The sequence below is a fragment of the Aureococcus anophagefferens genome (genome assembly GCF_000186865.1).
Source record: "Aureococcus anophagefferens unplaced genomic scaffold AURANscaffold_14, whole genome shotgun sequence".
NCBI lineage: Eukaryota > Pelagophyceae > Pelagomonadales > Pelagomonadaceae > Aureococcus > Aureococcus anophagefferens.
The window spans coordinates 156962-180833 of NW_008705574.1; the positions used below are offsets into that span (position 1 = coordinate 156962).

Below are 23872 nucleotides of genomic sequence, written 5' to 3' on the forward strand. Positions count from 1 at the left end.
CGCGACGTTGCCGCAAAGCTAAAAGGGTCGATCGAAGTTTTTTACGCCGGCGCGGCGGACATCCAGAGGTAGTCCGCGAAGGGCAGGACGCGGGACCCCGCGCGGACCTGCTTCCGCGCGGCCGCGAGGCCCGTGTCGAGCGTCGCGTCGCCGCCGACGACCGGGATGCCGCCGTCGCCGTCCTTGGCCGCGTAGCGGATCTGGAGCGTCAGCGGGAGCCGCTCCTCGTCGGACGCGAGCCGCGCGAGCTGGGGCCCCGCCGTGTCGACGACGGAGGGGTTGAGCACGACGGACGCGACGGCGTCGAGGTCGAGCCCCGCGACGTACGCGAGCCGGTTCGGCACGCCGCCGCCGAACTTGACGTGGTCCGCGCCGATGCAGTTCACGAGCAGCCCCGTCGGGTTCGCCGCGAGCCAGGCCGCCGACGTCGTCGCCATCGAGTTGTCCCAGAGCATGCGGCCGCTGTAGAAGTTCACGAAGGGCATGTCCTGGTCGAGCTTCTCGCCCGTGATGGTCTGCCGGAGGATGCCCATCTCCTTGTGGGAATTGTAGGACGGGAGAATCACGTAGGCGATGTACTCCTTGAAAGCCGTCGTGCTCGCGAAGTCGCGGAACATCGGACCCGAGGGCACGTAGCTCTTCAGCGTCTCCTTGGGCAGGTTCCTCAGGCCGCCGACTTCCACCAGCGCGAGGTCCTCGGAATCGGCGTTGAGCGCTAACAGCTTGAAGTTGTTCTTCTTGGCCGCCTCGAAGACGGGCGCGTAGCGCGAAAAGGGCCAGAACCAGCGCTTCTCCCAGTCCGTCTGCTTCTCCACCTCCGCGAGCGTCAGGTCGCCGGCGACGTAAGCGTCCAAGACGGGCTGGAAGCGCCGCTGCACGGCCTCGAGGCCCACGGCCATGGGCCGCCGCGGCTCCGCCCGTCTCGCGGCGACCATGATGTCCGCCTGCAACTGGTGGTCCGCGGCGGAGTTGTGGTGCTCGCCGAGGAAGACGGCGCGCGTCTTCCGGAAGGACGCCACCGTCGCCGCCGACCCGCGCTTCTCCAGCCGCGGGTTCATGGCCAGCGAGCTGTCGGCCAGCACGGCGTAGCACTGCGACCCGCTCAGCGGGTCCGCGGCGGTCGCCGGCGCGGCGCCCGTCAGCGCCGTGGCGCCCGCGGCCTGCAGGCAGGCGCGGCGATTGAGCTGGAGGGCGGAAGCGGTGGCGAGCAGCAGCGCCAGGGCGCATCGCGGCGTGTCCATCCTTATCATCCTTCGGCCGTCACGTGCTTGCTGATGCGCTGGCGGCCGCCCGATCGATCGCGAAAACGCTTGAGGCAAAACGCTCGTCGCACCCGCATCGTCGAGCGGGGCCCCGAATATCAGCTTGCGGTCGTGTGAGGCGCGGACTATGATCATCCCCCGAACTCCAATCGGAGTGCTCCTCGTCCTCGCCACCACAGTAGCCGACGACGCGTGCCGCGCCCAGTTCGAAGCGATCGACGACCCCATCTGCTCGAACGGGCGGACCTACGCGTCCTGGGGCGACGCCTGGTGCGCCGGGGCGACGGCGCGGTGGACGCGGGGCGCGTGCGAAAACGACGCCCGCGTTTTGGCGGAGACGCCCTTCGGCCACGACGGCGGCACGCACGACGCGGCGCACGAGGGTTCGGTCCCCGAGAACGGCTACCTCGTGCTCGTCTTCCTCAGCGTCGGCCTCTTCCTCGGCCTCGTGTCCCTCTTCTGCATCAACCACTTCTTCCCGAAGACGCCCTACACGCTCGCGCTCTTCGCCTGGGGCATGATGCTCGAGGCCGTGCACCACCACGCCGCGCCGCGGCCGCTGCCGCTCGGCGCGCTCTCGAAGTCGCTCCGCGCCTGGGGCAAGATCGACCCGCACCTGCTGCTCTACGCGTTCCTGCCGATCCTGCTCTTCGGCGACGCCATGACCGTGAACACGCACCTCCTCTGGCAGAAGCTGCCGCACGTGCTGATCCTCGCGGGCCCCGGCGTCGTCCTGGGGACCTTCGCGCTCGCGGCCTTTGCGTACGGCTGCCTGCCCTACGACTGGCCCTTCGCGTTCTGCCTCGTCTTCGGGTCCATATTGAGCGCGACGGACCCCGTGGCCATCGTCGCGCTGCTCAAGAATTTGGGCGCGTCGCCGGCGCTGACGATGGTCATCATGGGCGAGTCGCTCTTCAACGACGGCACGGCCGCGGCGCTCTTCTTCCTCTTTTTAGGGGTCGTCGTCGACGGCGACTCGCTCGAGCCGGGCCGCGTCGTCCGCTTCTGTCTGCGTCTGGCCGTCGGCGGCCCGGCGATCGGCGTCGTCTTCGGCTTCGGCACGCTCTTTCTATTGCTGCTGGCCGTGCGCCGCTTCGAGGAAGTCGATACAACACTCCAAGTCGTGACGACGATCGTCTCCGCGTACATGTCGTTCTTCGTCGCCGAGCACGTCTGCGCGTCGAGCGGCATCCTCTCCTGCGTCTTCTGCGGCCTCGTGCTCGCTCGCTACGCGCCGCCGCTGCTCACGAACCCGCACACGATCCACACGGTCTGGTCGACGCTGGAGTTCGTCGCGAATACCTTGATCTTCCTGCTCTCGGGCGTCCTGGCGATGAAGGAGATGATCAGGAACCGCTCGGGCGTCGTCCTCGAGCGCGACCTGCCCGTCGCCCTATCGGTCTACGCGGCGTTGAACGCGTCGCGGGCGCTCATGCTCCTCGTCGTCTGGCCGGCCATCGCCGCGCTCGAGGACCCGAAAACGAAGGGCGCGGGCAAGTTCCTCTCGCGCAAGGAGGGCTGCGTCATGGCCTGGGGCGGCCTCCGCGGCGCCATCTCCCTCGCGCTGGCGATCGTCGTCACGCACGATTATCACGGCGAAGACGCGGCGAAGGCGCGCCGCGGCGCGCAGCTGCTCTTCCACGTCGCGGTCCAGGCCTTCCTCACGCTCGCGGTCAACGGCGCGACGGCGGGCCCGCTCCTCCGGGCGTTGGGCCTCGCGACGCCGGACGCGCGGACGCTCGTCGTGCGGCGATTTGTGGTGATGACGGTAGGGCATCGGTGCCGCGAGATGTTCGACGAGCTGCGCGCGCGCAGCGAGGGCGAGAACGACTTCGACGCGGCGGCGGTGCTCAAGCTCTGCAGCGTGCTCCGCTACCGGCCGTCGACGCCCGCGGATGGGCCGCCGACGCCGGGCAGCCTCCGCGAGCTCCGGGAGTCGTCGACCAACAACGGGCTGTCCTACACGACGCGGCTCGTCGCGTCCATCTCCGAGGACGACCTGCTCGTCGCCGCGCGGACCATGTTCCTCCACGCGCTCACGGCGGAGTACTGGCGCCTCGTCCAGGACGGCCGCCTCCCCGAGGGGTCGGCCGTCGCGGAGTGGCTCCTGTCGTCGACGGACCTGGCGTTGGACCACGCGGAGACGGCGCTCGACGACTTCTCCTTTTTGAAGAAGCACTGCGTCGTGCCCGACCACACGCGCGCGAAGGCGACGCACCGCTGCTGCGACTTCAAGCGCGCGTGCCCGGGCGCGTGGAACATGATCCACCTCTTCTTCGGCGTCGGGCCGCTCGGCCAGTTGCTGCGCAACGTCGGCGACGTCGGCTTCGGCGTCCAGGAGCAGACCTATTTGTGCCTCCACGCGTTCAAGCGCGCGCACGCCAAGGTCGTCGACGACGTCTGCGCCCACTGGCGCGGCATGGCCGCGGAGTACCGCCACGACACGCTGGAAAAGGTCACGGAGATGCTCCGCGCGGAGTCGGCGCGCGAGCTCGCGGAGGCGGAGGCCGTCCTCGCGACGATGGACCCGCGCGTGCGCCGGACCATGCGCACGCTCCTCGTGTCGGCGCGCGTCGTCGCGTACCAGCGCGCCGAGGTCCTCTCGCTCGCGAAGAAGGGGCTCATCCCGGACTCGGAGCGCGAGGTCCTCCTCCACCAGGTCCTCGCGGACTCGCACGAGATCGCGCGCCACGCGTTGGACCGCCGCGTCGAGGAGCACCGGCGCCTCGCGCTCGGCGGCCGCGTCTCCGCGGCCCGCGACGTCGGCGACGACGACTCGGAGCACGACGAACACGCGTGGATCCCGCCGCGGCACCGCCTCTCGCGCTCCGACGTCTCGGACGCGCTCCGCCAGCCCCCGACGCCCGACCCCGAGCGCGCGTAAAGCGTCTACAGCGCGTGGCACTAGAGATCTCGCCAGTACCGCGCGCGCGTCGCCGAGCGCCGCGGGGAGCTTCGGCGCTTTACTCGCCCTAGGACCACGCGACGCCGAGCTCGCGCAGGACGCGCTCGGCGCTGCGCACGGCGCCCTCCTTGTGGCCGTTGCCCGGCTCCGTCTCCGCGCCCGCGAAGTGGACGCCGCCGTGGGGCTCGCGGAGCAGCGGGTCCCCGTAGCAGAGGAGCTTGCCGCCGCCGTAGGTGGCCTCGTCGGCGATCCACGCCTTCGCCGTGACCCGGACGAGGTGGGCCTCGACGTCGTCGCCGAAGACGGGCGACAGCACCTCGACGACGAGCTTCCGGAGCGCGGCGTCGTCCATGGCCGCGAACGCGCGCGTGCGCTCGCCCGCCGCCAGCCCCACGAGGCTCGCCGCGCCGCCGTCCCACCAGACCGTGTGGGGCTCGTCGCGGTGGTCGACGACGCCGCTGTGGCCCCGGTCGCGCCAGAAGGGGACGGCGAAGGCGGCGACGATCTTGCACCAGTCGCCGCACCACGTCGCGACGTCGCGGCATCGCTCGAGCCGCTCGCGGGGCAGCGGCGGCTCGTAGCGGATGCGCGCGTGCACCGCGGGCGGTACCGCGACGACGACGCGCCGGCAGGCGACGCTCGCGGGCAGGTCGGCGCCGTCTTCGTAGTAGTGGACGCGGCGCCGGTCGTTCGCCTCCTCGACGACCGCCGCGACGCGGCAGCCGAGCTTCGGCTTCTTCTCCAGCGACGCCTCCAGCGATGTCGGGAGCGCCGCGGCGCCGCCGACCCAGCGGCTCGCGCCGGGCCCGCAGGGCGCGAGGCCGTCGCCCATGCGCTCGAGGCTCCGCTCGCGGCCGTCGATGACGCGCGACGACGCGTTTTCCAAGCTCTGCGGCACCGTACCGACGCCGAGCTCGGCGCCGAGCGCGCGCACGCGGGAGTCGCCGCTCCAGATCCAGCTCCCGCCGTAGTCGACGCCGTCGTCCGTCGACAGCAGGCGGCCGCCGACGCGGTCGCGCGCCTCGAGGACCAGCACCGTGCGGCCCGCCTTCTCCAGCCGCGACGCCGTCGTCAGGCCCGCGAGGCCGGCGCCGACGACGACGACGTCGAAGGGCTCCGTGCTGCCGGCGTTGCTCGTGCTCGGTTGGAGCGCGGCCATGGGCTGGGGTGCGGCAGCGCGGCGCGCGCCGGCGGCGCTCTTGCAGCGTTCGACACGCTCGACGTCGAAGCTTCGCGAAGCTTCGGTTCGGCGACGGGAGCGCAGCCCGTCGTCCGGGTGCCAGCGTCGCGCGCCACCTCGAACTCGAGCCTTCGCGGCCCCTGTCACCCTGCAAACGCCGCACCCAGCAGCAAAACCCGGCGATCCCCCGGAAGCGATGGCGGCGCAGGAGGAGGTCCTCCGCGAGGTCCACCTCAAGGTCGACACGCGCTTCGCGCTGGTCAAGGTCCTGGGCGAGGCGGGCCAGGAGGCGCGCGATAAGAACATGCCGCGGAACCTGCACAACGCGGCCGAGCTCTTCCTGCGCTGCGGCATGGTCGACCAGGCCGAGAAGCTCCAGAAGACGACGAGCGACATGCTGGACATCTACGCGACGAACCCGGACGGGTCGAGCCACTCCATGGGCCGGGCGGCCGTCTGCTGGGAGTGCGGCTTCTGCGGGCTGCCGCGCGAGGCGGGCGCGGCGGCGCCGGCGTGCGGCGCGTGCGGCGCCGGCGACGCGAACTGGCTCCGCGTGACGCGCGAGAAGGGCGGCGAGGACGTGCCCTGGATCCAGAAGAAGGCGCTGAGCCCCGAGGAGAAGCGGCGCAAGGACGAGGCCGCGCGCGCCGCCAAACGGGCCGAGGTCGAGGCCAACGTGCGCGCCGCCATGGCCGCGCGAAAGGCCGCGGCGGCGAGCTAACATCCTAGTGCAGACTTGTGCCGCGCGCGAGGCAGATAATTCACAGAACATGGACTTTAAGCGGCGGGCGCGTGGGGCGCGTCCCGCGCGAGGGGCGCGGCGGCGACGACGACGAGCTCGGCGGCGGCCACGCTCCTGCAGGCCCAGGTGCCGTCCGCGTCCCCCGGCTCGAGCTCCGGCTCGACCGTCGGACCGAGCTTCGCGTCGAGCTCGCTGACGGTGCACGGCTGGAACGCGTTGAGGTCCGCGCCGGGCGCCGTCGTCATGCAGCGCAGGGGCCGCCCGCGCTCGAGGTGGACGTAGGTGTACCCGAACGTCGCCTCGGCGTCCTCGTCGTCGTCGAAGTACGCGGCGTCGAGCGTGAGGAGCACGTGTTCGACCGCGCCGCGCGCCGCGCGCGGGCGCGCGCCGGGTCGAGCGAGGAGCATCGTCGTGGCGTAGTCGCAGTCGGATACGAGCGACGCGACGAGCGCCGTGAGCGAGGGAAACGCGAGGTCCTCCGGGATCTCGTTCTCGAACGCGTCGCGCTGGAGGCTGTAGTGCGACCGGCGCCACCGGCCGCCCTCGAGCACGAAGTGCGCGACGAGCGCGAGGTCCCAGAAGAAGTGCTCCTCGACGGCGTGGATCGCCTCGGCATGCCGCCGCGTGCCGCCGAGGCGCTTGAGCAGGGACGTGCGCTGGCGCCGGTCCATGGGCTGCGGCTTCAGCGGCCGCCAGGCGACGGGCTTCCTCGACGCGCACCCGTGGGACGCGTATCTCCCGCTGCACACCTCTTCTCCGTGACTCCGGTCGAGGAAGCGCGTGAGCTCGCGCGCGGACGCGACCGGCTCGCGCGGCGGCGCGTCTCCCGTCGGTCGAGCGTCGCCGCTGAGCGTCATGGTGCCGGGGCGCGTCCCCCGCTTCCATTCGAGGCGCGTGACGGGCACGAGCGGCGCGGGAAATGGACCACGCACCTCGACGGCGCCATCGCACACGTCGAGACTCAGGCCGCTCGCCAGGATCGCGTCGACGGTCTGCTCGACGATAAACCTCCCTTGGAGGCTGCCGCACTCGAGGAAGTAGGCCGAAGACGCCGCGAAGGAGTGGGGCCCCATCAGCCGCCAGTTCCCGCGCGTGAGCGACGCCTCGGACGTGCCCAGCGCGCCGCTCTGGAGGCCCCAGCCGCCGAGCCCCCGCCGAGCCGACAGCTCGAAGGCGCACCGCGGAAGGCGAGACTCCTCCTCAATATAACCCGAGATCCCTGCAACGTCGCCGTTGCGGTAGTCCTCGCTCGCCAGGCCGCCGACGAGCCCTCCGAACGTGTAGTGGCGCCCGCCCGGGTAGCGTTCGGCCTCGTCCGGCGCGTCCGCCGGCGTGACGAGGGCCACGAGGCGGCCGATCGTGCCCCGCGGCACCCAGGCCACGCCGCTCGCGCCACAGAGCAGATCGTCGAGCGACCGCTCCGCAATGACTCGCCAGTCGGAACAGGCGCACGCGCATCGCAGGAGATCCCGCACGCTCGCCAGCGACAGCGCGAGCGCGAGCGCCGTCTCCCGACCGGCGGGCAGCGCCGTCGGCTCCCGCGGAGGCGGCAGCTCCGCCGGAGGCGCGGCCCCGAAGCGATCCTGCCGTCGCAGCCAGTAGTAGGCATGATGCTTGAGCGTAGCCGCGCGGTCCTCGCGGTTGAATCCCTCGATTCGAGGATCATGGAACGGAATGTCCGGAGCCTCGTTCCGCGCGACGTCGTCGTCGACCGGCGCCGCGTCCATCTCGAGCGTCCTAGCAATGCTCCACCCGCCTGTTTAACTCCAACGAAGGTTGTCGGGCGCCCATCATCTCCATCGATCGGAGCTTTAAATGAGTGATTGAAGCCACGATGCAGCCGACGTTAGACTTCAACCTCCACCGCGGCGCGCCGGCAAGCATCGAGCAACGACTTAAACTAGAGCTCCGGCCGCATGCTCGCGCCGCCGCCGACGCCCGGGTTGCCGTCGACGTGGAGCTCGAGCGCGCGCGGGAGCTCCTCGGCCGCGGCGCGGAGCGCGGCGACGCCGCCGTGGAGCGCGTTGTTGTCGAGCTTGAGCGTCGAGAGCGCCTTGAACCGGGGCAGGCCTTCCGCCAGGGCCGCGGCGCCGTCGTCGCCGACGCTGTTCATGTTCAGGCCGAGGTACGCGAGCGCGGGCGCGCCGCTCGCGAGCGCGGCCGCGAGCGCCGCGGCCGCGGCATCGCCGAGCTGGTTCTTGTGGAGCCCGAGGAGCGCCAGCGAGGGGTGGCGCTCGACCGCCGGCGCGAGCGCCGCGACGCCCGCGTCCCCGAGGCCGTTGCCCGACGCTTCCAGGAATTCGAGCGCCGGCGCGCCGTCGAGGATCCGCGCGAGCATGGGCCCGGCCTGCCCCGGGAGGTTGTTGAGCGTCACGTCCAACTTCGCGAGCGCGGGCTGGTCCTGGAGCGCCTCCACGAGGGCCGCGAGGCCCTCGCGCCCGAAGCCCGCGTTCGCGATGGAGATCGCCGTCGCTTTCGCGGTCCCCAGCGCGGCCGCGAGGGCCAGGATGCCCTGCTCGCCGACCGTGTAGCCGCGCAGGTCGACGACGCCGTCGAGGGCCGGGATCAGCAGCGCGGCGACCTTCGGCTTCACCATCTGCAGGGCCGCGTGGATCGGCTCCATCGTATTTTCCGCCCGCACGTCCGCGCGCGCGCCCGCGTCGAGGAACAGCCGCACCAAGTCTGGATGGCCGTTGCCCGACGCCTGGTGGAGCGCGTGCCAGCCGCCGTCGGCGCGCGCGTCGAGGTCCGCGCCCGCGTCGAGGAGGTACCTCGCGGTCGCGAGGCCCCCCGCGTGCGCGACTTCGTGGAGGGGACGCCAGCCCCGCACCTCCCGCGCGTCGAGGTCCGCGCCGCGGTCCACGAGGAGTCGCACGACGTCGTCGCGCGCGAGGTGGCAGGCGACGTGGAGCGGCGTGCGCTCCTTGTCGCCCGCGTCGCGCGCCGCGAGGTCCGCGCCGGCGTCCACCAACGCCCGCACGTCCTCCAGGGTCCCGAACTTGACGGCCCCGTGGAGCTGCGTCGCCGGCCCGGCGACGGCGGGCGGTTCGACGACGACCTCGTCGATGGCGAGCAGCGCCTCCGAGTAGGGCGCCGCGCCCGCGCACGCGTCGCAGTCGACGTCGAGCATCCATTCGATCAGACTCGCGTTCGCGAGCCACGCGAGGCGGTCCGGCGCGTGGCCCGTCATGTAGGCGTAGTCCGACTGGCGCGGCGGCGGCGCCCAGGGGAATTTCGTGTACGCGTAGGCCGTCTTGCGCCGCTTCTGGCTTTTGTACTCGCGGTCCCACGCGTCGTGGCCTGTGTGGAAATCAAATCTTCAACCCGACGTCAATGTGCGCGTAATTGAACGGATTGCGTCGGACTCTTCGGCTGTGCTTCGAGAACTCGACGAGAGCAATCGATTCGTCCAAAAATCAGCCGAATCGACTTCGATTTGATCGAGATAGAGAGTTCTGAAGTTTGGTGGGGACCCCCCAAACCAGTGGTTGATTTCCACACAGGTCGTGGCCTCCGACCATGAGCGGCCGGTCGTTGGCCCCGACGAAGTGGCGCACGGCCGGGCAGCACTCCGGCGCGCCCGACGGGCAGCAGAGGCTTCTCGCGAGGCTCGGCGTCGGGTAGAGCGACGCGGCCATGGGGACCAGAGCCGCGAAGACGCCCCGTCGCCTGGCCGCGTAGTGGTAGAGGCCCCGGCCGCCGTAGGACGTCGACGTGAGGATGACGCGCTTCGGGTCGCCCTGGAACTTTTCGAGAGCGGCGTCCAGGACGCGGTCCACGCGCACGAGGTTGCGGTTCGTGAAGCCCACTTCGCCGAACGCCGGTCGCTTCGTCGCGTCCTCCGCGGCGTAGAGGAAGTTGCCCCGATGGACCATGGTCCGGTCGCGCTGGCATTCCGTGCAGGGCTGGAGGAAGAGGAAGGGGAAGGCCTTGGCGAACTGCTTGTCCGTGTCGAGGTAGTAGGCCACGGATTGGAATTTCGCGGCGTACTCCGGTCCGTCGTTGCCGCCGTGGAAGTAGAGCAGCGTGGGCGTGCGCCTGCGCTTCTTGGCCGCGGCGTCGGGCTTGGCCGTCGGCCGGAAGACCAGGGCCGGGAGCGCCTGGCCCGTCCAGGGCGCGAGCCGGCCCTTGGGGACGCGCCGCGAGTTGTCCGGCTCCCGCGGCGGCGCGCCGTCCAAGGCCGCGCCCGGCGGCGGCGCCGCGCGGTCGAGGTCCTGGAGCCAGGCCATGAGCGACGGGCCGTCCTTGGGGGCGTCGGCGGGGTAGGCGACGAAGCCGTCGCCCGTCCAGGCCTTGACGGCCGCGGCGTCGCCGCACGCGTCGCACGCCTTCGGCTCCGCGTCGCAGTCGCCGCGCCAGACGGTGCCCGGCGGCAGGCTCCAGGACAGCTGCTGCCAGTAGCCGTCGAAGGGGTCCCCGCCGTCGCCGGCCCGCGCGAAGCGCACGGCGGCGAAGCGCGGCGACCCGCGGAGGATGGGAAGCGTCGTCGCATTGAGGACCACGGGCGGGAGCTTCTGGTTCTCCGTGTCGCCGTCGGCGTTCGTTATCGCGATCGCGAGAGCGACCGTGATACAGCGCAGCACCGCCGCGATCATGATTCACGCGCGAGACCTCGAGGAAGCGGCGCGGTCGCCGAGGATTTGCCGCGTGAGAGACCTTGGCTCGACGATCGGCGAGCGTGAGTTGTCCAGGAGCCTTCCAGGGCGCACCAGACCCGCAGCGCGTCGTCGGGGCAGCCGGCGGCGACGGCCGCGGTCCCCAACCCCCCGCGACGACGCCACACAAAACCGAGAGGCCCCTACGGCACCCCACCCTCAGTTGTCCTTGCCGACGTCGTCCGCGGTCGGGTCGCCCGTGACGAGCTTGTAGAGGCCCTCGAGGATGAGCTTGGTCCAGTAGGCCTGGAGCGACGTCATGAGGATGTTGACGACGAGGAACGTGTTGACCTCGAGGGCGTCGCCGGCGTGCGCGAGCGACGCGGCCCAGAAGTGGTAGGACACGACGGGCCAGTAGACCGTCCGTAGCGCGAGGAAGCAGACGGCGAAGGTCGGCCGCGCGATGGCGTTGGCCGTCGGGTAGTCGCGCTTCAGGTGCTTGAACATCTTGAAGGCGTCGACGAACGCGAGGGGCAGGCTCGACACCTCCGAGACGCCCATGAAGTACGCGCCGTAGTAGAAGTAGAGGCCCTTGCGCGCGCTCAGGACCGCCAGCAGCAGCGCCAGCGCGTGGTGGGCGACGAGCTCGAAGGACTTGCCCCGCAGCCGCTTCACGCCCAGAGCGCAGGCGAGCTCGTAGAGCTGGAACGGGATCTGCAGCGTGCTCGCGAGCTCGCCGAAGGCGCTCGCGCGCGTCACGCCGGGCGTCGACGCCAGCTCGAGGTAGCCGCCGTCGACGAACCAGGCCCGCAGGCCGCAGGCGGCGAGCAACGCGAAGCCCAGGAACTGGGGCACGGCGTGCGCCGCGAGGTGGCTGCCGAAGAGGCCCCGGCAGATTGCGTGGCAGCCGCAGAGCGCGGCGCCGAACTGCTTCGCCTCCGTGACGTAGCGCAGGGCCATGGGTGTTTGTTTGGTGACGGCCTCGGCCGGCGCAGCGCCAAGGCACGCGAGCACCGGGGCCGCGACGGGCGGTGGATGCGGCGCACGAGCTTATGTGGCCAAGCCGAAAGAAATGGATGGTGTTTGCTCATCAGATATATGAAAGATTTTGGAGTGGTTGTTGATGCTCGAGAATGCAGCATGGAGCACAATTTAATCCTCCAAGTAGTCCTCCAAGCAAGGGCGTGGTCTAGTCCTCCACGCAAGGGCGTGCTTTAGTCGGGAGTGAGCATGCACTTCATGAGTTCGCCGCAGGCTGGCGCACAGCGTGCGAGACATGCCGATCCAACATGGCGCGACAACGAGCTTCACGCGCTGTGTGCGGCGCCGTCCGTGACCGTGGAGCAAGTGCAGGCAAGCGACGCCGCCCTGGCCAGCGAGCGCGGCCGCACGGGCGAGCTGCCGCTCCACGTGCTCTGCGCCAACCGCGAGGTCACGGCGGATCTCGCGCGCGCCGTCGCCGCGCTCGACCCGGCCGCGGCGACGCGGGAGTGCGGCGCCATCGACCTCGATCACGACTGGGTCGGCGCGCTCCACGTGGTTTGCGCGAACCCGGCGGTCACGGTCGAGCTCGTCGAGGCAATCGCGGCGCTGGACCCGGCCGCGGCCGACGCGAGGAGCGGCGAGAACGGGTGGACGGCGCTGCACGTGCTCTGCTGCAACCCGGCCGTCACCCCGGCCCTCGCGCGGTGCGTCGGCGGCCTCTGCCCCGGCGCGGCGGTGAAAGACCTGAAATGGTTCGCGCGGAAGTACCCGCTGCACGTCCTCTGCCAGAATCGGGCCGTCACGCCGGAGCTCGTGCGCGTCGTCGGCGAGCTCTACCCCGCGGCGGCGGCCGCCGCCGCGTCCCGTCGCTACGCCGGGCGCGGGCTCCACGCCACGGAGCTGCGGGACGCGCTGCCGGGCCTGCTCCTCGCCGAGCTGGGCCTCGACGCCGGACTTCGATGGGCCTGCACGGAGGCCCTGGTGGCCCTCCACCCCGACGCCGCGGCCAACGCCGCCGTGTCGCCGCCGCCCAGCGAAGTGCCGGACCTCCTCGAGTTTTAGCGGATGCCTTGAGCGACGCGGAGCGGTGTGGGGCTCGTCGGCGCGTCGCCGTCCCGCGCCGGAGCCTAGCAGTTGGAGGGCGTGGGCTTGGGCGGCGGGAGCGGCGCGCCGCCGCCCTCGCCCTTGTGGATGTAGTGGTAGTAGAGGTCGTTCGTGTCGACGGCGCCGATGAACTCCCAGCCCGTCTCCTTCATGTGGTAGAGGTTGTTCCAGCCGCCGCTGTAGGCGTCGCGGTGCGCGGCGCCGGCGATGGCGCGGCGGCCGAGGTCGATGGCCTCGGGCACCGTGAGGTCGTCGCGCAGGTTCGAGTCGATGACGCCGTAGGCGTACGTGGACCCGGAGCCGACGCAGAAGACGTTGCCGTGGAGCCGCGTGCCGTCGTCGTCGACGTAGTAGAGCTGGGGCCCCGTCTCGTCCCAGCCGCAGACCATGGTGCCCATGGAGAGGCCCCGCCCGCGGTAGGAGTACATGGTGTTGGCGAGCATCTTCGACGCCGCCGCGACGGACACGCGCCGCTTGTTCCGGAGCTCGAACATGCGGCACTGCGTGCCCAGGTTCCGCTCCCAGAAGGAGCAGTCCGCCGCGCCGCCGGCCATCGTGCCCAGGAGGAAGGGGTTGATCTCGATGACCTTCTTCACCGTCTGCGACGCGATGTACGGGCCCATCGTCGACCGCGAGTCGACGGAGATGATGACGCCCCCGTTGAATTTGAACGCGAGCGTCGTCGTGCCCTTGGCGAACTTGACGTCCTGGTGGTGGTCCGTGCCGTAGCCCACGCCGAAGTTCTGCGCCGAGTAGGCCGCGGGGTCCACGACGGGCGCGAGGGCGAAGGACGTCGGGGACGCGAGCTGCGCCGCCGCGCTGACCTCCTCCTCGGGCTTCGCGGCCTTGCCGATGTCCAGGACGCCCGAGAGGGCCAGGGCCGCCATGGTCGAAGGGGCGGGCGACTGCGCGCGCGTCGAAGGAGCTGGACCGCGAGCGCCGCGCGGTACTACGCCGGTAGCCGAGTCGACGAGCCGAGCGCCTTCACCACCGGCGCCGGCCTGTGGCAGCGCTCGACGCGCTCGTCGTCGCAGCTCGAACGCGCCGCAGAGCCGTGATGCGCTGCCGCTGCGGCCTCGCAGCGCTGCTGCTCGTCGCCGCGCGGGCCTGGGCGCCGCCGCGACGCGTCCAGGCCTCGACGCCGCACCGCGCGCCGCACAGCGCCAGCGCGACGCGCCGGAGTGCGAAGAGCGACCCCTTCCGGCCCGCGGTCGGCTCGTCGGCGCCGGCCGTCGTCAACGCGCTCGTGCGCCTCGAGAACGGCCAGGCGCCGCTCGACGGCGACGCCGGCAGCGACGTCGCCGCGCGCGTCGACCGCGCCGCGTACGCGGCCGCGCTCGCCGACGCCGTCGCCGAAGCCGCCTGGGTCGCGAAGTACCAGGAGGAGGGCCGCTTCGGCCTGCCCCTCGACTCCGACGACCCCCTCGTCGCCATGCAGCGCTGCGAGTGCCTCCTCGCGCTCTACCTCCTCGAGCACCACCCGGACGGCCTCGCGGCCGACGACGGCGCCCCGCCGCTCCGCGCGGACGACTTCATCGACGAGGAGCGCCTCGGCGTGCTCCGGGGGCGATGACGGTACATTCGCGTGTAGGGGTCTTCGGGAGACGGCGCGCGGCGCGGGCGTTCGGGGGGTGGGCCGCACGTGCTGCGGCGCCGGCCTCGAGATCTCCGCGGTTACTAGCGGCTGATGAAGCTAGTCCAGTCGGCGCCGCTGCGAGCGTGCCACCACACGGGGGAAACGTCCTCCCGATCGTCGGCAGAGGGGTGGTGGAGCTGGAGGCGGAGCTCCGGCAGAGCTTCGGAGATGCCGTGGAGCTCGTCGTCGCGTCGAAAGATCTCCTCGTCGGGCACTTCATCGTAGAGCATTCTCGCGCCGTCGACGTAGATGCAGATCCGGCCTTGCTCGTGGCCGCAAATGAAGGGCCCCGCCAATGACGTGAAATCCAAATAGATGACGCGGAGCGTCGTCGCTTGCCGGAGCGAGACTGGTAGCGCCTTGAGCTTTTTGTTCATCGATACATTGAGCACCACGAGGGGTAGCTCACCCAGCCAGTCAGGGAGTTCTCGGAGGTCGCATTCTTGCAGGTCGATCGACCGGAGTCTCAGCGAACGGAATGAGTCGGGGACGCGGCCCAAATTCTGGCCGCTCAGTCCGAGCTCGCGGATTGTCGTGCCGCAAACCGATTCGAGCCCGACCATCTGTTCCAGCGCATTCTCGATCTCCCACTGTTCGCAAACGCTCTCAGTTTCGAAAGTGACGCTCTCGAGGCGCATCTGTCGCAACGTCGGCGCCCACTCTGCGATGGCGCAGCCGTAGGACCAGAGCCGCCGAAGCTGCCCAAGATCGGCGGCGAACCAGTCCGGCGGCAAGGTCTCGCCACCGATCTCGAGCTCCTGCAGTTGCGATAGCCGCCGCGCGTGGGCCAGATTGATGGCATCGTGGCAGGCGTCGTGTCGCAGCGCGCGCAGCGACGGCGGCAACACGTCCTCGCGATCTTCCCAGAATTGATCTCGATTCTCAAATTTAAAAGCAATCTGTGTTCGATAGCCCAACGCCAACTCGTCGAGCGCCAGGTCCCGGAACCAGGGCGGAAAGATCACCCTGAAGTACTCGAACATCATATCTCGGAGCCGGGGCAGGTCGCGGAACACCGAGGGGATCGTGCCCTGTTGAGGTGCCAGGTCTGGTTTCGAGTAGTCGCGCCCGTTCACAATGATGCTCTCGCAGCCCGCGAACATCTCGCCGAAGTTCCCTGGAAGCTGCGGGAACCAGTTCGGCCGGATGCGGAGCTGGCGGAGGTTCGCGTACGAGACGGCGTCGCGGAATGCTCGGCACACAGTTCGGAAGTCGCGCAGCTGTTGCAGTCTGTCGCTCTCCGACGTTGTATCAAACGCCCCGAAGTTCGGGCCGAAGAAACGCGGATTCGTGAAGAGCACCAGAGTGTCATTGTCGCAAGCGCGGACGTGTGCGTCGAATCCGTCGCTCTCGTTGAGAGTCAAGGGGTAAATCTCGTTTTTTATCAGGTATTGGGAAACGACGCCCCAGACGTCGCTCCCGAACTGATCGAGCAAGACGCGGCACGCCGCGCGTCGAGTGCGCATCGCTCGTCTCGCCCGTCTCGCCCCTCTTTTTGCCTCAGCAGATGCGCGCCTTTGCTTGGCGAGCGCCTGTCTCGCTCCGAGGGTCGCCTCGCGACGCTCAGGACCGGCGCGGGCACGCGACGATGGGCCTCCCGCGGCGGATCGCGCGGCTTCTGCTCGTCGCCCTCGGGCTTTCTGTTGTCTCGTCCCGCCTCTCCGCGACGCGCAAGAAAGAAGCCGCCAAGAAACTCGAGTACAACGACGACGACGACGACGACCAGGGCTTCGACGACGACGACGACGACTCCCGCGAGGGCAGCTCGGAGGACTTCGACGACGACGACGACGACGACGACGACGACGACGGGGAGTGGGGGGAGGAGGAGGAGGGCGAGGACATGGAGGAAGACGACGACGACGACGCCTACGACGACGACGACGCCGGCGGCGAGGAGGAGGAGGAGGAGCAGCAGCAGCAGGCCACGCGGGCGCACGACGCCGCGAAGCGCGCGCGGAAGCTCGCCGAGGAGGCCGAGGGCTTGCGCCTCGAGCGCGACCGCAAGCACAAGCACAAGAAGGCGTCGCCGCCGGATCATCGGCCCGACCCCGCCTTCGACGAGGCCCGCGCGGCGAAGCACAAGAAGCCGCCGCCGCCGCACCACCGCGACCGGCCCGACCCCGCCTTCGACGAGGCCCGCGCGGCGAAGCAGTTCGACCGCAAGGCCGAGAAGATGCGCAAGGACCCCAAGCAGTGGCGCGAGCACAACGAGCGCGAGAAAAACGCGCACGAGGCGAGGCTGAAGCCCCCGAAGCTCGACGGCTCGCTGAGCTTCCGCGCGCCGTTCGCGCGGTCCACGGTCACGGCCGCGCGGCGCCTGCTCCAGAGCGACGCGTCCTACGAGCTCAAGGACGGCCGCACGGTGGAGTACTGTGTGGAAATCAACCACTCGTTTGGGGGGTCCCCACCAAACTTCAGAACTCGGTCGATTACGCGCACATTGAAGTCGGGTTGAAGATTTGATTTCCACACAGGTGGAGTACGCGCGCTACACGACGCACGGCGAGGCCGTCGTCAAGAAGCGCTTCGCGCGCCTCGTCGGCGGCGCCGCGGTCGAGACGGTCGTGGACAAGGTCAGGGGCCCCCGGCCCCTCGCGCGCGTCGGCGCCGGCGCGGTCTGGAGCCCGAAGCGGTTGGAGGCGCGCGAGGTCGCCGTGACGCTGAACTTCCGCGTCGCCGGGCCCGGCGCGTTCCCGCCGAAGAAGCGCAAGAACGACTCCCCGAAGAGCTCCCCGGACACCTGGCGCACGGGCGGCGTCGCCGCGTGGGTCGCGAGCCGCGCGATCTACGCCGCGGGCCCGCTCATGGGCTCGACGGAGAAGTTCACGGGCTTCGGCGTCGTCGCGGGGCCCGGCACAATCCGCGTCGTCGTTCACGGGCACATCGCGCCGCGGACGGACCTGCTGGAGGACGCGGGCATCGGCTGCGACGCGAAGGTCCGCCTCGACAGCTCGCGCGCCGACGTGACCGTGGCGAACCACACGAAGCTCCGGTTCCTCGTGCAGGCCATCCCCGCGGCCGCGGGCCCGGACCTGCCGCGGAAGCCGCTGGACCCCACGGCCCCCGTCGACCTCGGCCTCAGCGTCTTCGTCGACGACGACGGCGGCGGCTTCCGGCCCTGCGTCAGGTCGCTGCCCCTGCCGCGCGACGTCTTCAAGCCCGAGTGGCTCGAGGGCGCGTACCTGGGCGTCACGGCCGCCGCGAGCGACGACCGGCCCGACGACGTCGTCGACGTCACGAAGCTCGCCGTCGTCAGCAGCAAGGAGCACCACCACCGGTCGGGCCACAGCCTCGTCGACGCGCTCGCCGGCCTGGCGGCGTCGGGCGTCGACGTCCGCGACGTCGCGGACCTTCGCCGCATGCCCGCGGCGGAGCGCTACGATCGCGTCGAGGGCATCCTCGGCGCGCTCCTCGCGTCCGTCGAGGACCTGCAGCACCACATGGAGTACGAGATCCTCGACAAGGAGGCCCAGCTCGACGAGGTCGCCGCGAAGATGTTCGAGAGCACGAACAACGCGCAGCGGCGCCTCAGGAGCCTCGAGGACGAGATCTCGACGGCCGCGGCGCACTCGCTGAGCGGCCGCCTCGAGGCCCTCGAGCAGGCGGCCGCGCTCGCGCGCGCGGGGGACGAGAAGAACGGCTTCTTCGACCGCGGCCACGAGAAAACGCTCGAGAACACGCTCGCCAAGACGAACCGGAGGGTCGTCCGGGCGACGGTGGACTCGCACCGCGCGGCCGTCTCCGGCGCCTTCGCGGGCTTCGTCGTCCTCGCGCTCCACGGCGCGGCGCTCTACTTCGGCTTCGGCGTCTGGGCCAAGCTCAAGCGCGACAAGATGATCTAGGCGGGCCCTAACTTCGCCGGAAGAAGTCGGGGAGGTGCCAGCGCGGCGGCCGCGGCGGCGGCGGCGCGGGGCGTCGTTGTCGAAGGTCGCGCCGTCCTTGGGGTTGACGACGAGCTCGACGACGGCCCGGTCGTCGCGGTCGCCCGCGAGGATCGCGGAGATCTCCGCCGCGACGGCGTCGGGCGACAGCGCGTCGGCCGCGGGCAGCCGCGCCTCGTCGAAGAGGCCCCGCAGCAGGGGCGTCTCGACGGCGCCGAGCCGCAGCGTGTGCGCCCTGCCGCCCTCGACGTTGACGGACCGGGTCAGCGACTCCAGCGCCGCCTTGCTCGCGCCGTAGGCCAAAAAACCGGCGAAGGGGTCGACGGCGGAGAAGGAGCTCACGTTGACGACGCGGCCGCGCGCGGCGACGAGGTCGTCCCAGAGCGCCGCGACGAGGAGCGCCGGGCCCGCCGCGTTCGCGTCGAAGCACGCGCGGAGCCGCGCCTCGTCCGTCTCCCCGACGCGCGCGCGCGGCGCGACGCCGGCGACGTTCAGCAGCGCGTCGAGGCCGCCGCCGCCGCAGAAGGCGCGCGCCGCGTCGGCGGCCCCGGCGCTCGCGCCGGGCGCGCCGACGTCGCACTCGACGACGACGTAGCTGCCCGCGGCCAGCAGTTGGCCCGTGGCGTCGAGCGTGGCGCGCCGGCGGCCCAGCAGCGCGACGCGCCAGCCCTCGCGCGACAGGCGAACCGCCGCGGCGCGGCCGACGCCGCTGCCGGCGCCCGTGATGACGGCCGTGCGAGGCATCGCAGTGCGCGTTGCAAGAGCCCGCAGAGCGCAGAGCTGCAGCGCACGACGCGTCGCGGAGCGGCAGGCGCCGCAGAGCTCGATGTCGAGACTCTAGGAGCCTGCGTTCGAGCGGCATCTTGATCTCATCTTGAAGGCGCCGGCGCATTGGGACTGAAGTCGGACGGCTCCGAGCGCGTCCGGAGACTCGCGCGCGCGATCGGCTGCGCAGCGGTTAAAGGGGCACCGGCCGCGGGCGTTGCCCGCGGTCGTGTCGCGCGCGTGTGTGTGGGGGGGGGGGGGGGGCGGGGTCCTGGCGGCGCGAAAGCCGGGCGAGGTGGGCCGCGGCGCGCGTCGCGGGGGGGAGGGTGTGCCGGACGCTCGTCGAGGTCGTGGCACTTGGGTCTTGGAGCTTCGGCCTAGTAGTAGGTCGCCTTCTCGACCCAGCCGGCCTGGCGCTTGATGGCGCCCGTGATGGGGTCCGCGACCTCGGGGCTCGTCGCGCGCATGAGGTACTTGCGCGTCTCGTCGTACATGAAGATCATCATGGACCAGGGGATGCCCGGCATCCAGTGCGTGAAGCGGATGGGCTGCGTGCCGAGGACCTCGAAGATGCCGCCGTAGCAGAGCCAGGCCGCCAACAACGTCTCGAAGAAGAGGCCGAAGTTGAGCACGGAGTTGCGGAGGCCCTGCTGGCGGATTGAGAGCCAGCGCGTCTTGCAGATGAGCAGGTCCGCCCACTGGACGACGACGATGGACACCCAGTAGGCCGCCTGGGCGTGCATGAGCGCCTTCTTCTGGATCATGCGCGACGCGATGTTCTGGCACTGGACGACGCCGTCGGCGTTCCGGTCCGCGCCGAAGACCTCCGTGCAGTCCAGGCCGCAGCCGCCCTGGCAGTACTGGAGGTTCGGCGTCTCGTCGTCGAGGGCGTCGCAGCCCGGGACCTCGGGGTCGCCGTTGGCCTTGTACTGGCCGTTGCAGAACGTCGCGTGCTGGAACATCGTGTGGCCGTGCGTCTTGCCGTTGCACCAGTCGGCGCCGATGGTGCCGCCGTTGTCGACGCCGCCCGTGGCCACGGACGCGGCGTCCGCCAGGTCGAAGCCCTCGTAGGACTCCTTGATGAGCTCGAGCTCGATCATGCCGTTGCGGCGCGTCTTCTTGTCGAGGTCGCCGTCGTTGCCGAGGCAGATGGACCAGACGCCCGCGGGCTGGTACTGGAAGACCGCGGAGTCGCGCGCGCCCTGGAAGCCGAAGGCGCCGGCCTTGGCCTTGGCGATCTTGTACTCCGAGTTGTGGATGTTGAAGGACACCCACTTCTTGTCCCAGAAGGGGCTCAGGCGGCCGCGCCACGGCGTGTACTCGAAGAAGCCCTTGTCGTTGAGCGCCCAGATGGACTCGATGGTCGGCTGCTGGAACGTGTTCGTCTTCTCCGTGTAGGTCGCGGCGTACTCGTAGTAGAAGTTCTCCGTCGGCGCCTTGAAGCCGCCCTGGAAGTTCTTCGCGGGGTACGTGCACGCCTTGATGTAGCCGCCGTCGCCGCGGTCCCACATGGGGTAGTTGCGGTTCGGGCCGGAGACCGTCGGGTCGGGGTTCGCCGGGTCGATCTCGCCCTCGCCGTTGACGTACTGGCCGCCGTTGAACTTGCAGTACATGGTCTGCTCGCCGAAGAAGAGGCCCGCGCCCGACGGGTTGCCGAGGAGGATCGTCGGCGGGAAGCCGTAGTCGTTCAAGACCAGCATCCAGGCGTAGAAGCCCGCCATGGCCTGCATGACCCCAATCTGGAGGTAGGCGAGGCAGATCAATTTCGACGTCACCAGGTGGTCCGTCGCGGCGTTGCGCGGCGGCCGCTTCATGATGTCGGCCTCGGCGTCCTCGTAGGCCATGGAGATGGCCGGCACCATGTCCGTGCCCAGGTCGATGGCGAGGATGAGCACCGTGGACAGGGGCATGGGCGTGTTCATGGTGATCCAGCAGAGGAAGGGCGAGATCTCGGGGATGTTCGACGTCAACGTGTAGCAGATGCTCTTCTTGAGGTTGTCGAAGATGAGGCGGCCCTCCTCGACGCCCGCGACGATGGACGCGAAGTTGTCGTCGAGGAGGATCATGTCCGCCGCGTTCTTCGTCACGGGCGTGCCCGCGATGCCCATGGCGATGCCGATGTCCGCCTTCTTGAGCGCGGGCGAGTCGTTGACGCCGTCGCCCGTGACGGCGACGACGTGGCCGAGGCGCTGGCAGTTGGAGACGATGACGAGCTTCTGCTGGGGCGACGTGCGCGCGAAGACGATCTGGGGGTGGGCCAAGATCGCGTCCCACTTGTCGTCGCCCATGTCGTCGGAGAACTCCCAGCCCGGGCAGACGATCGCGAGCGCGTCCGCGGGGTCCTGGTAGCCCACGTCGCCCGGCGACAGCCCGTTGTCCTTGTTCTGCTTCTCGATGTCGTCCTTCGTCGGGGACCAGAGGATGCCGACCTTGTAGGCGATGGCCTTGGCCGTGCCCGGGTGGTCGCCCGTGACCATGATGACCTTGATGCCCGCGGTCTTGCACTTGGCCACCGCGCCCGGCACGGCCTCGCGCGGCGGGTCCACGAGGGCCATCAGCCCGAGGAAGATGAGGCCCTCGCCGGACAGCGGGTGGGGCGGCAGGACCTTCTTGCCCTTGTCGTCCTTCAATTCGACGCCGTCCTTCTTCGCCTGCTCGAAGGTCTCGATGGCCTTGAACTCGCCCAGGGGGAAGTTCGCCGTGGAGCAGCCCTCCTCGCGGCCGTCGGAGAAGGGGTAGTCCGCGCCGTACTTGGCAAACGGTAATTTCTTCATCGCGAAGCCGAGGACGCGGAGCCCGTTGTTGCCCATGGCCATCTGCGACTCCTCGATCTGCGCGGCGAGCTCGGGCGTCATGGGCACGATGGAGCCGTCGCCGGCCATGTACTCCGTGCAGCGGATGAGCACGCGCTCGGGCGCGCCCTTCATGTAGACGATGCGGTCGTTCTTGTCGGTGGACGCGTCGGGCGACGTGCAGTGCACGTGGACCTGGTACTTGTTCTTCGAGTTGAAGGGGATGTCGAAGACCTTGGCGTTGGCCCGGCGCATGTCCTCGATGTCCTTGATGCCCATGGTCTCGTTGAGCGTCGGGTGCGCGAACTTGATCATCGCGCCCTCGGACGCGTTGCCGATGGGCTTCCACTGGATCTCGACGATGGTCGACCCGTCGCCCTGGGTCCGCACCTTGGAGAAGGGCAGGAGCACGCGCTTGCCCGTGTCCTCGTCCTCCCAGTACTTCTCGAAGTAGCACGTGTTGCAGAGCGTCGAGCACGTGAGGAGGCTCTGGAACGACGGCGAGTCGCCGTCGTAGGTCTTGACGCCCTTGGTGAAGGAGCTCCCGCAGTCCTGGATGGACGGCGCGCTGTTCTTGTCGCTGTAGACGCACTGGGCGACGGTCATGATGTTCTGCGTGAGCGTGCCCGTCTTGTCGGAGCAGATGCACGACGTCGACCCCAGCGTCTCGACGCCCTCCAAGTTCTTGACCATGACCTTCTTCGTGTACATGCGCTTCGCCGTCAGCGTGAGGCACACGGTCACCGTCGCCAGCAGCCCCTCGGGCACGTTGGCGACGATGATGCCGATCATGAAGACGAGCGACGCGATCTCGTCCTGGCCCATGGCGAGCGACGCGCAGAAGAAGGACACGCCGAGGATGATGGCGATGGCCGAGATGATGAGGATGAAGCGGTGGATCTCCTTGTTGATGGGCGTCTGCTCCGCCTCCGTGGACAGCGCGAGCTTGGCGATGCGGCCGATGACCGTGTCGTCGGCGATCTTGACGACGAGGCCGCGGCACGACCCCTCGGGCACCTGCGTGCCGAAGAAGCAGAGGTTCGCCGTCTCGAGGACGTCCTCGTGGGTGCACTCGGCCTTGCGCTTCTGGGGCTCGGACTCGCCCGTGAGCGACGAGTTGTCCACGCACATGTTCGGCGAGCACTCCAAGACGCGGAGGTCCGCGGGCACGAGGTCGCCCTGCTCGAGGAGCACGATGTCGCCGACGGTGACGAGGGCCGGGTCGATGGTCAGGGGCTCGCCGTTGCGCACGACCTTGACCTTGGGCGGCCGCATGGCCTTGAACTCGGCCATCATGTTGTCCGACTTGCGGTTCTGGAGGTAACTGAAGCAGCCCGTGACCCAGACGACGGCCGCGAGGACGATGCCCAGGTAGAGGTTCTCGACGTCGGGCTTGAGGCTGTAGGACACGAAGCACGCGGCCGACGCGCCCCAGAGCAGCAGCGAGAAGAACCTGAAACGCGCGCGGTCGCGAAAGCGGGACGCGTCCCGGTCAGAACGCCGGCGCCGCGCCCGGTCATCTCCTCGATGAACTTGATGTACCAGGGCGTCGTCGGCGGGGGCGTCAGCTCGTTGGGGCCGTACTGGGCGAAGGCCGCCTGGGCCTGCTCCGTCGTCATGCCCTGCGCGGCGCGGCGGAAGGCTCGGGCGCGGAAGGCGGCGCGCGGGTCCCGCGGGGGCGCCCCTCGGCGGCGGGGGGCGCGCGGGCGCGGGGGGCGGGGCGCGGGCGGGGTCGAGGCGGCGGGGGGCGGCCGGCGGGGCACGCACGGTCGACGCGTTCGTCTTGAGCTTGGCGAGGAGCGGCTCGAGGTCCTCGCTGTGCTCCGTCATCTCCACATTCTTCCGCAGTTCCTTGGCCTTGGCCGCCTTCTCCTCCTTGGACTCGAAGAGCCAGTCACACATGGCGCTCGCCGGGTCGGTCCCCGAAGGCCGCCGCGGGGGTCCTAAACGTCGCTTGCGCGGCTGCCAATGCCGCGGCCACCAACTTTTGGTGCGCAGCGAGCCGCGCCTCGCCGCAAGGATT

At 70.2% G+C, this 23872-nt stretch overlaps 4 protein-coding genes across 4 annotated transcripts; 1 reads left to right on the top strand and 3 right to left on the bottom strand.

Moving 5' to 3' along the window:
- Positions 1–1782: 1782 nt before the first annotated feature.
- On the top strand, positions 1783–6068 carry AURANDRAFT_65305 (hypothetical protein; the record flags this gene model as incomplete). Its single annotated transcript, XM_009040187.1, has 2 exons — positions 1783–4095; positions 5556–6068. The coding sequence occupies 2 exons, from the start codon at positions 1783–1785 to the stop codon at positions 6066–6068; spliced, it is 2826 nt and encodes a 941-aa protein (XP_009038435.1).
- A 1905-nt stretch (positions 6069–7973) lies between these two features.
- AURANDRAFT_71918 (hypothetical protein) lies at positions 7974–11644 on the bottom strand (the record flags this gene model as incomplete). Its single annotated transcript, XM_009040372.1, has 3 exons — positions 7974–9389; positions 9589–10609; positions 10922–11644. 3 exons carry the CDS (start codon positions 11642–11644, stop codon positions 7990–7992), a joined length of 3144 nt encoding a protein of 1047 aa, XP_009038620.1.
- A 1151-nt stretch (positions 11645–12795) lies between these two features.
- Positions 12796–13659, bottom strand: AURANDRAFT_28593 (hypothetical protein; the record flags this gene model as incomplete). The annotated part of the gene is made up of 1 exon (XM_009040371.1): positions 12796–13659. The coding sequence occupies one exon, from the start codon at positions 13657–13659 to the stop codon at positions 12796–12798; it is 864 nt and encodes a 287-aa protein (XP_009038619.1).
- Positions 13660–19237: 5578 nt separating this feature from the next.
- Positions 19238–23751, bottom strand: AURANDRAFT_70232 (hypothetical protein; the record flags this gene model as incomplete). The annotated part of the gene is made up of 4 exons (XM_009040370.1): positions 19238–20034; positions 20095–23302; positions 23362–23471; positions 23617–23751. 4 exons carry the CDS (start codon positions 23749–23751, stop codon positions 19435–19437), a joined length of 4053 nt encoding a protein of 1350 aa, XP_009038618.1.
- Positions 23752–23872: the final 121 nt, after the last annotated feature.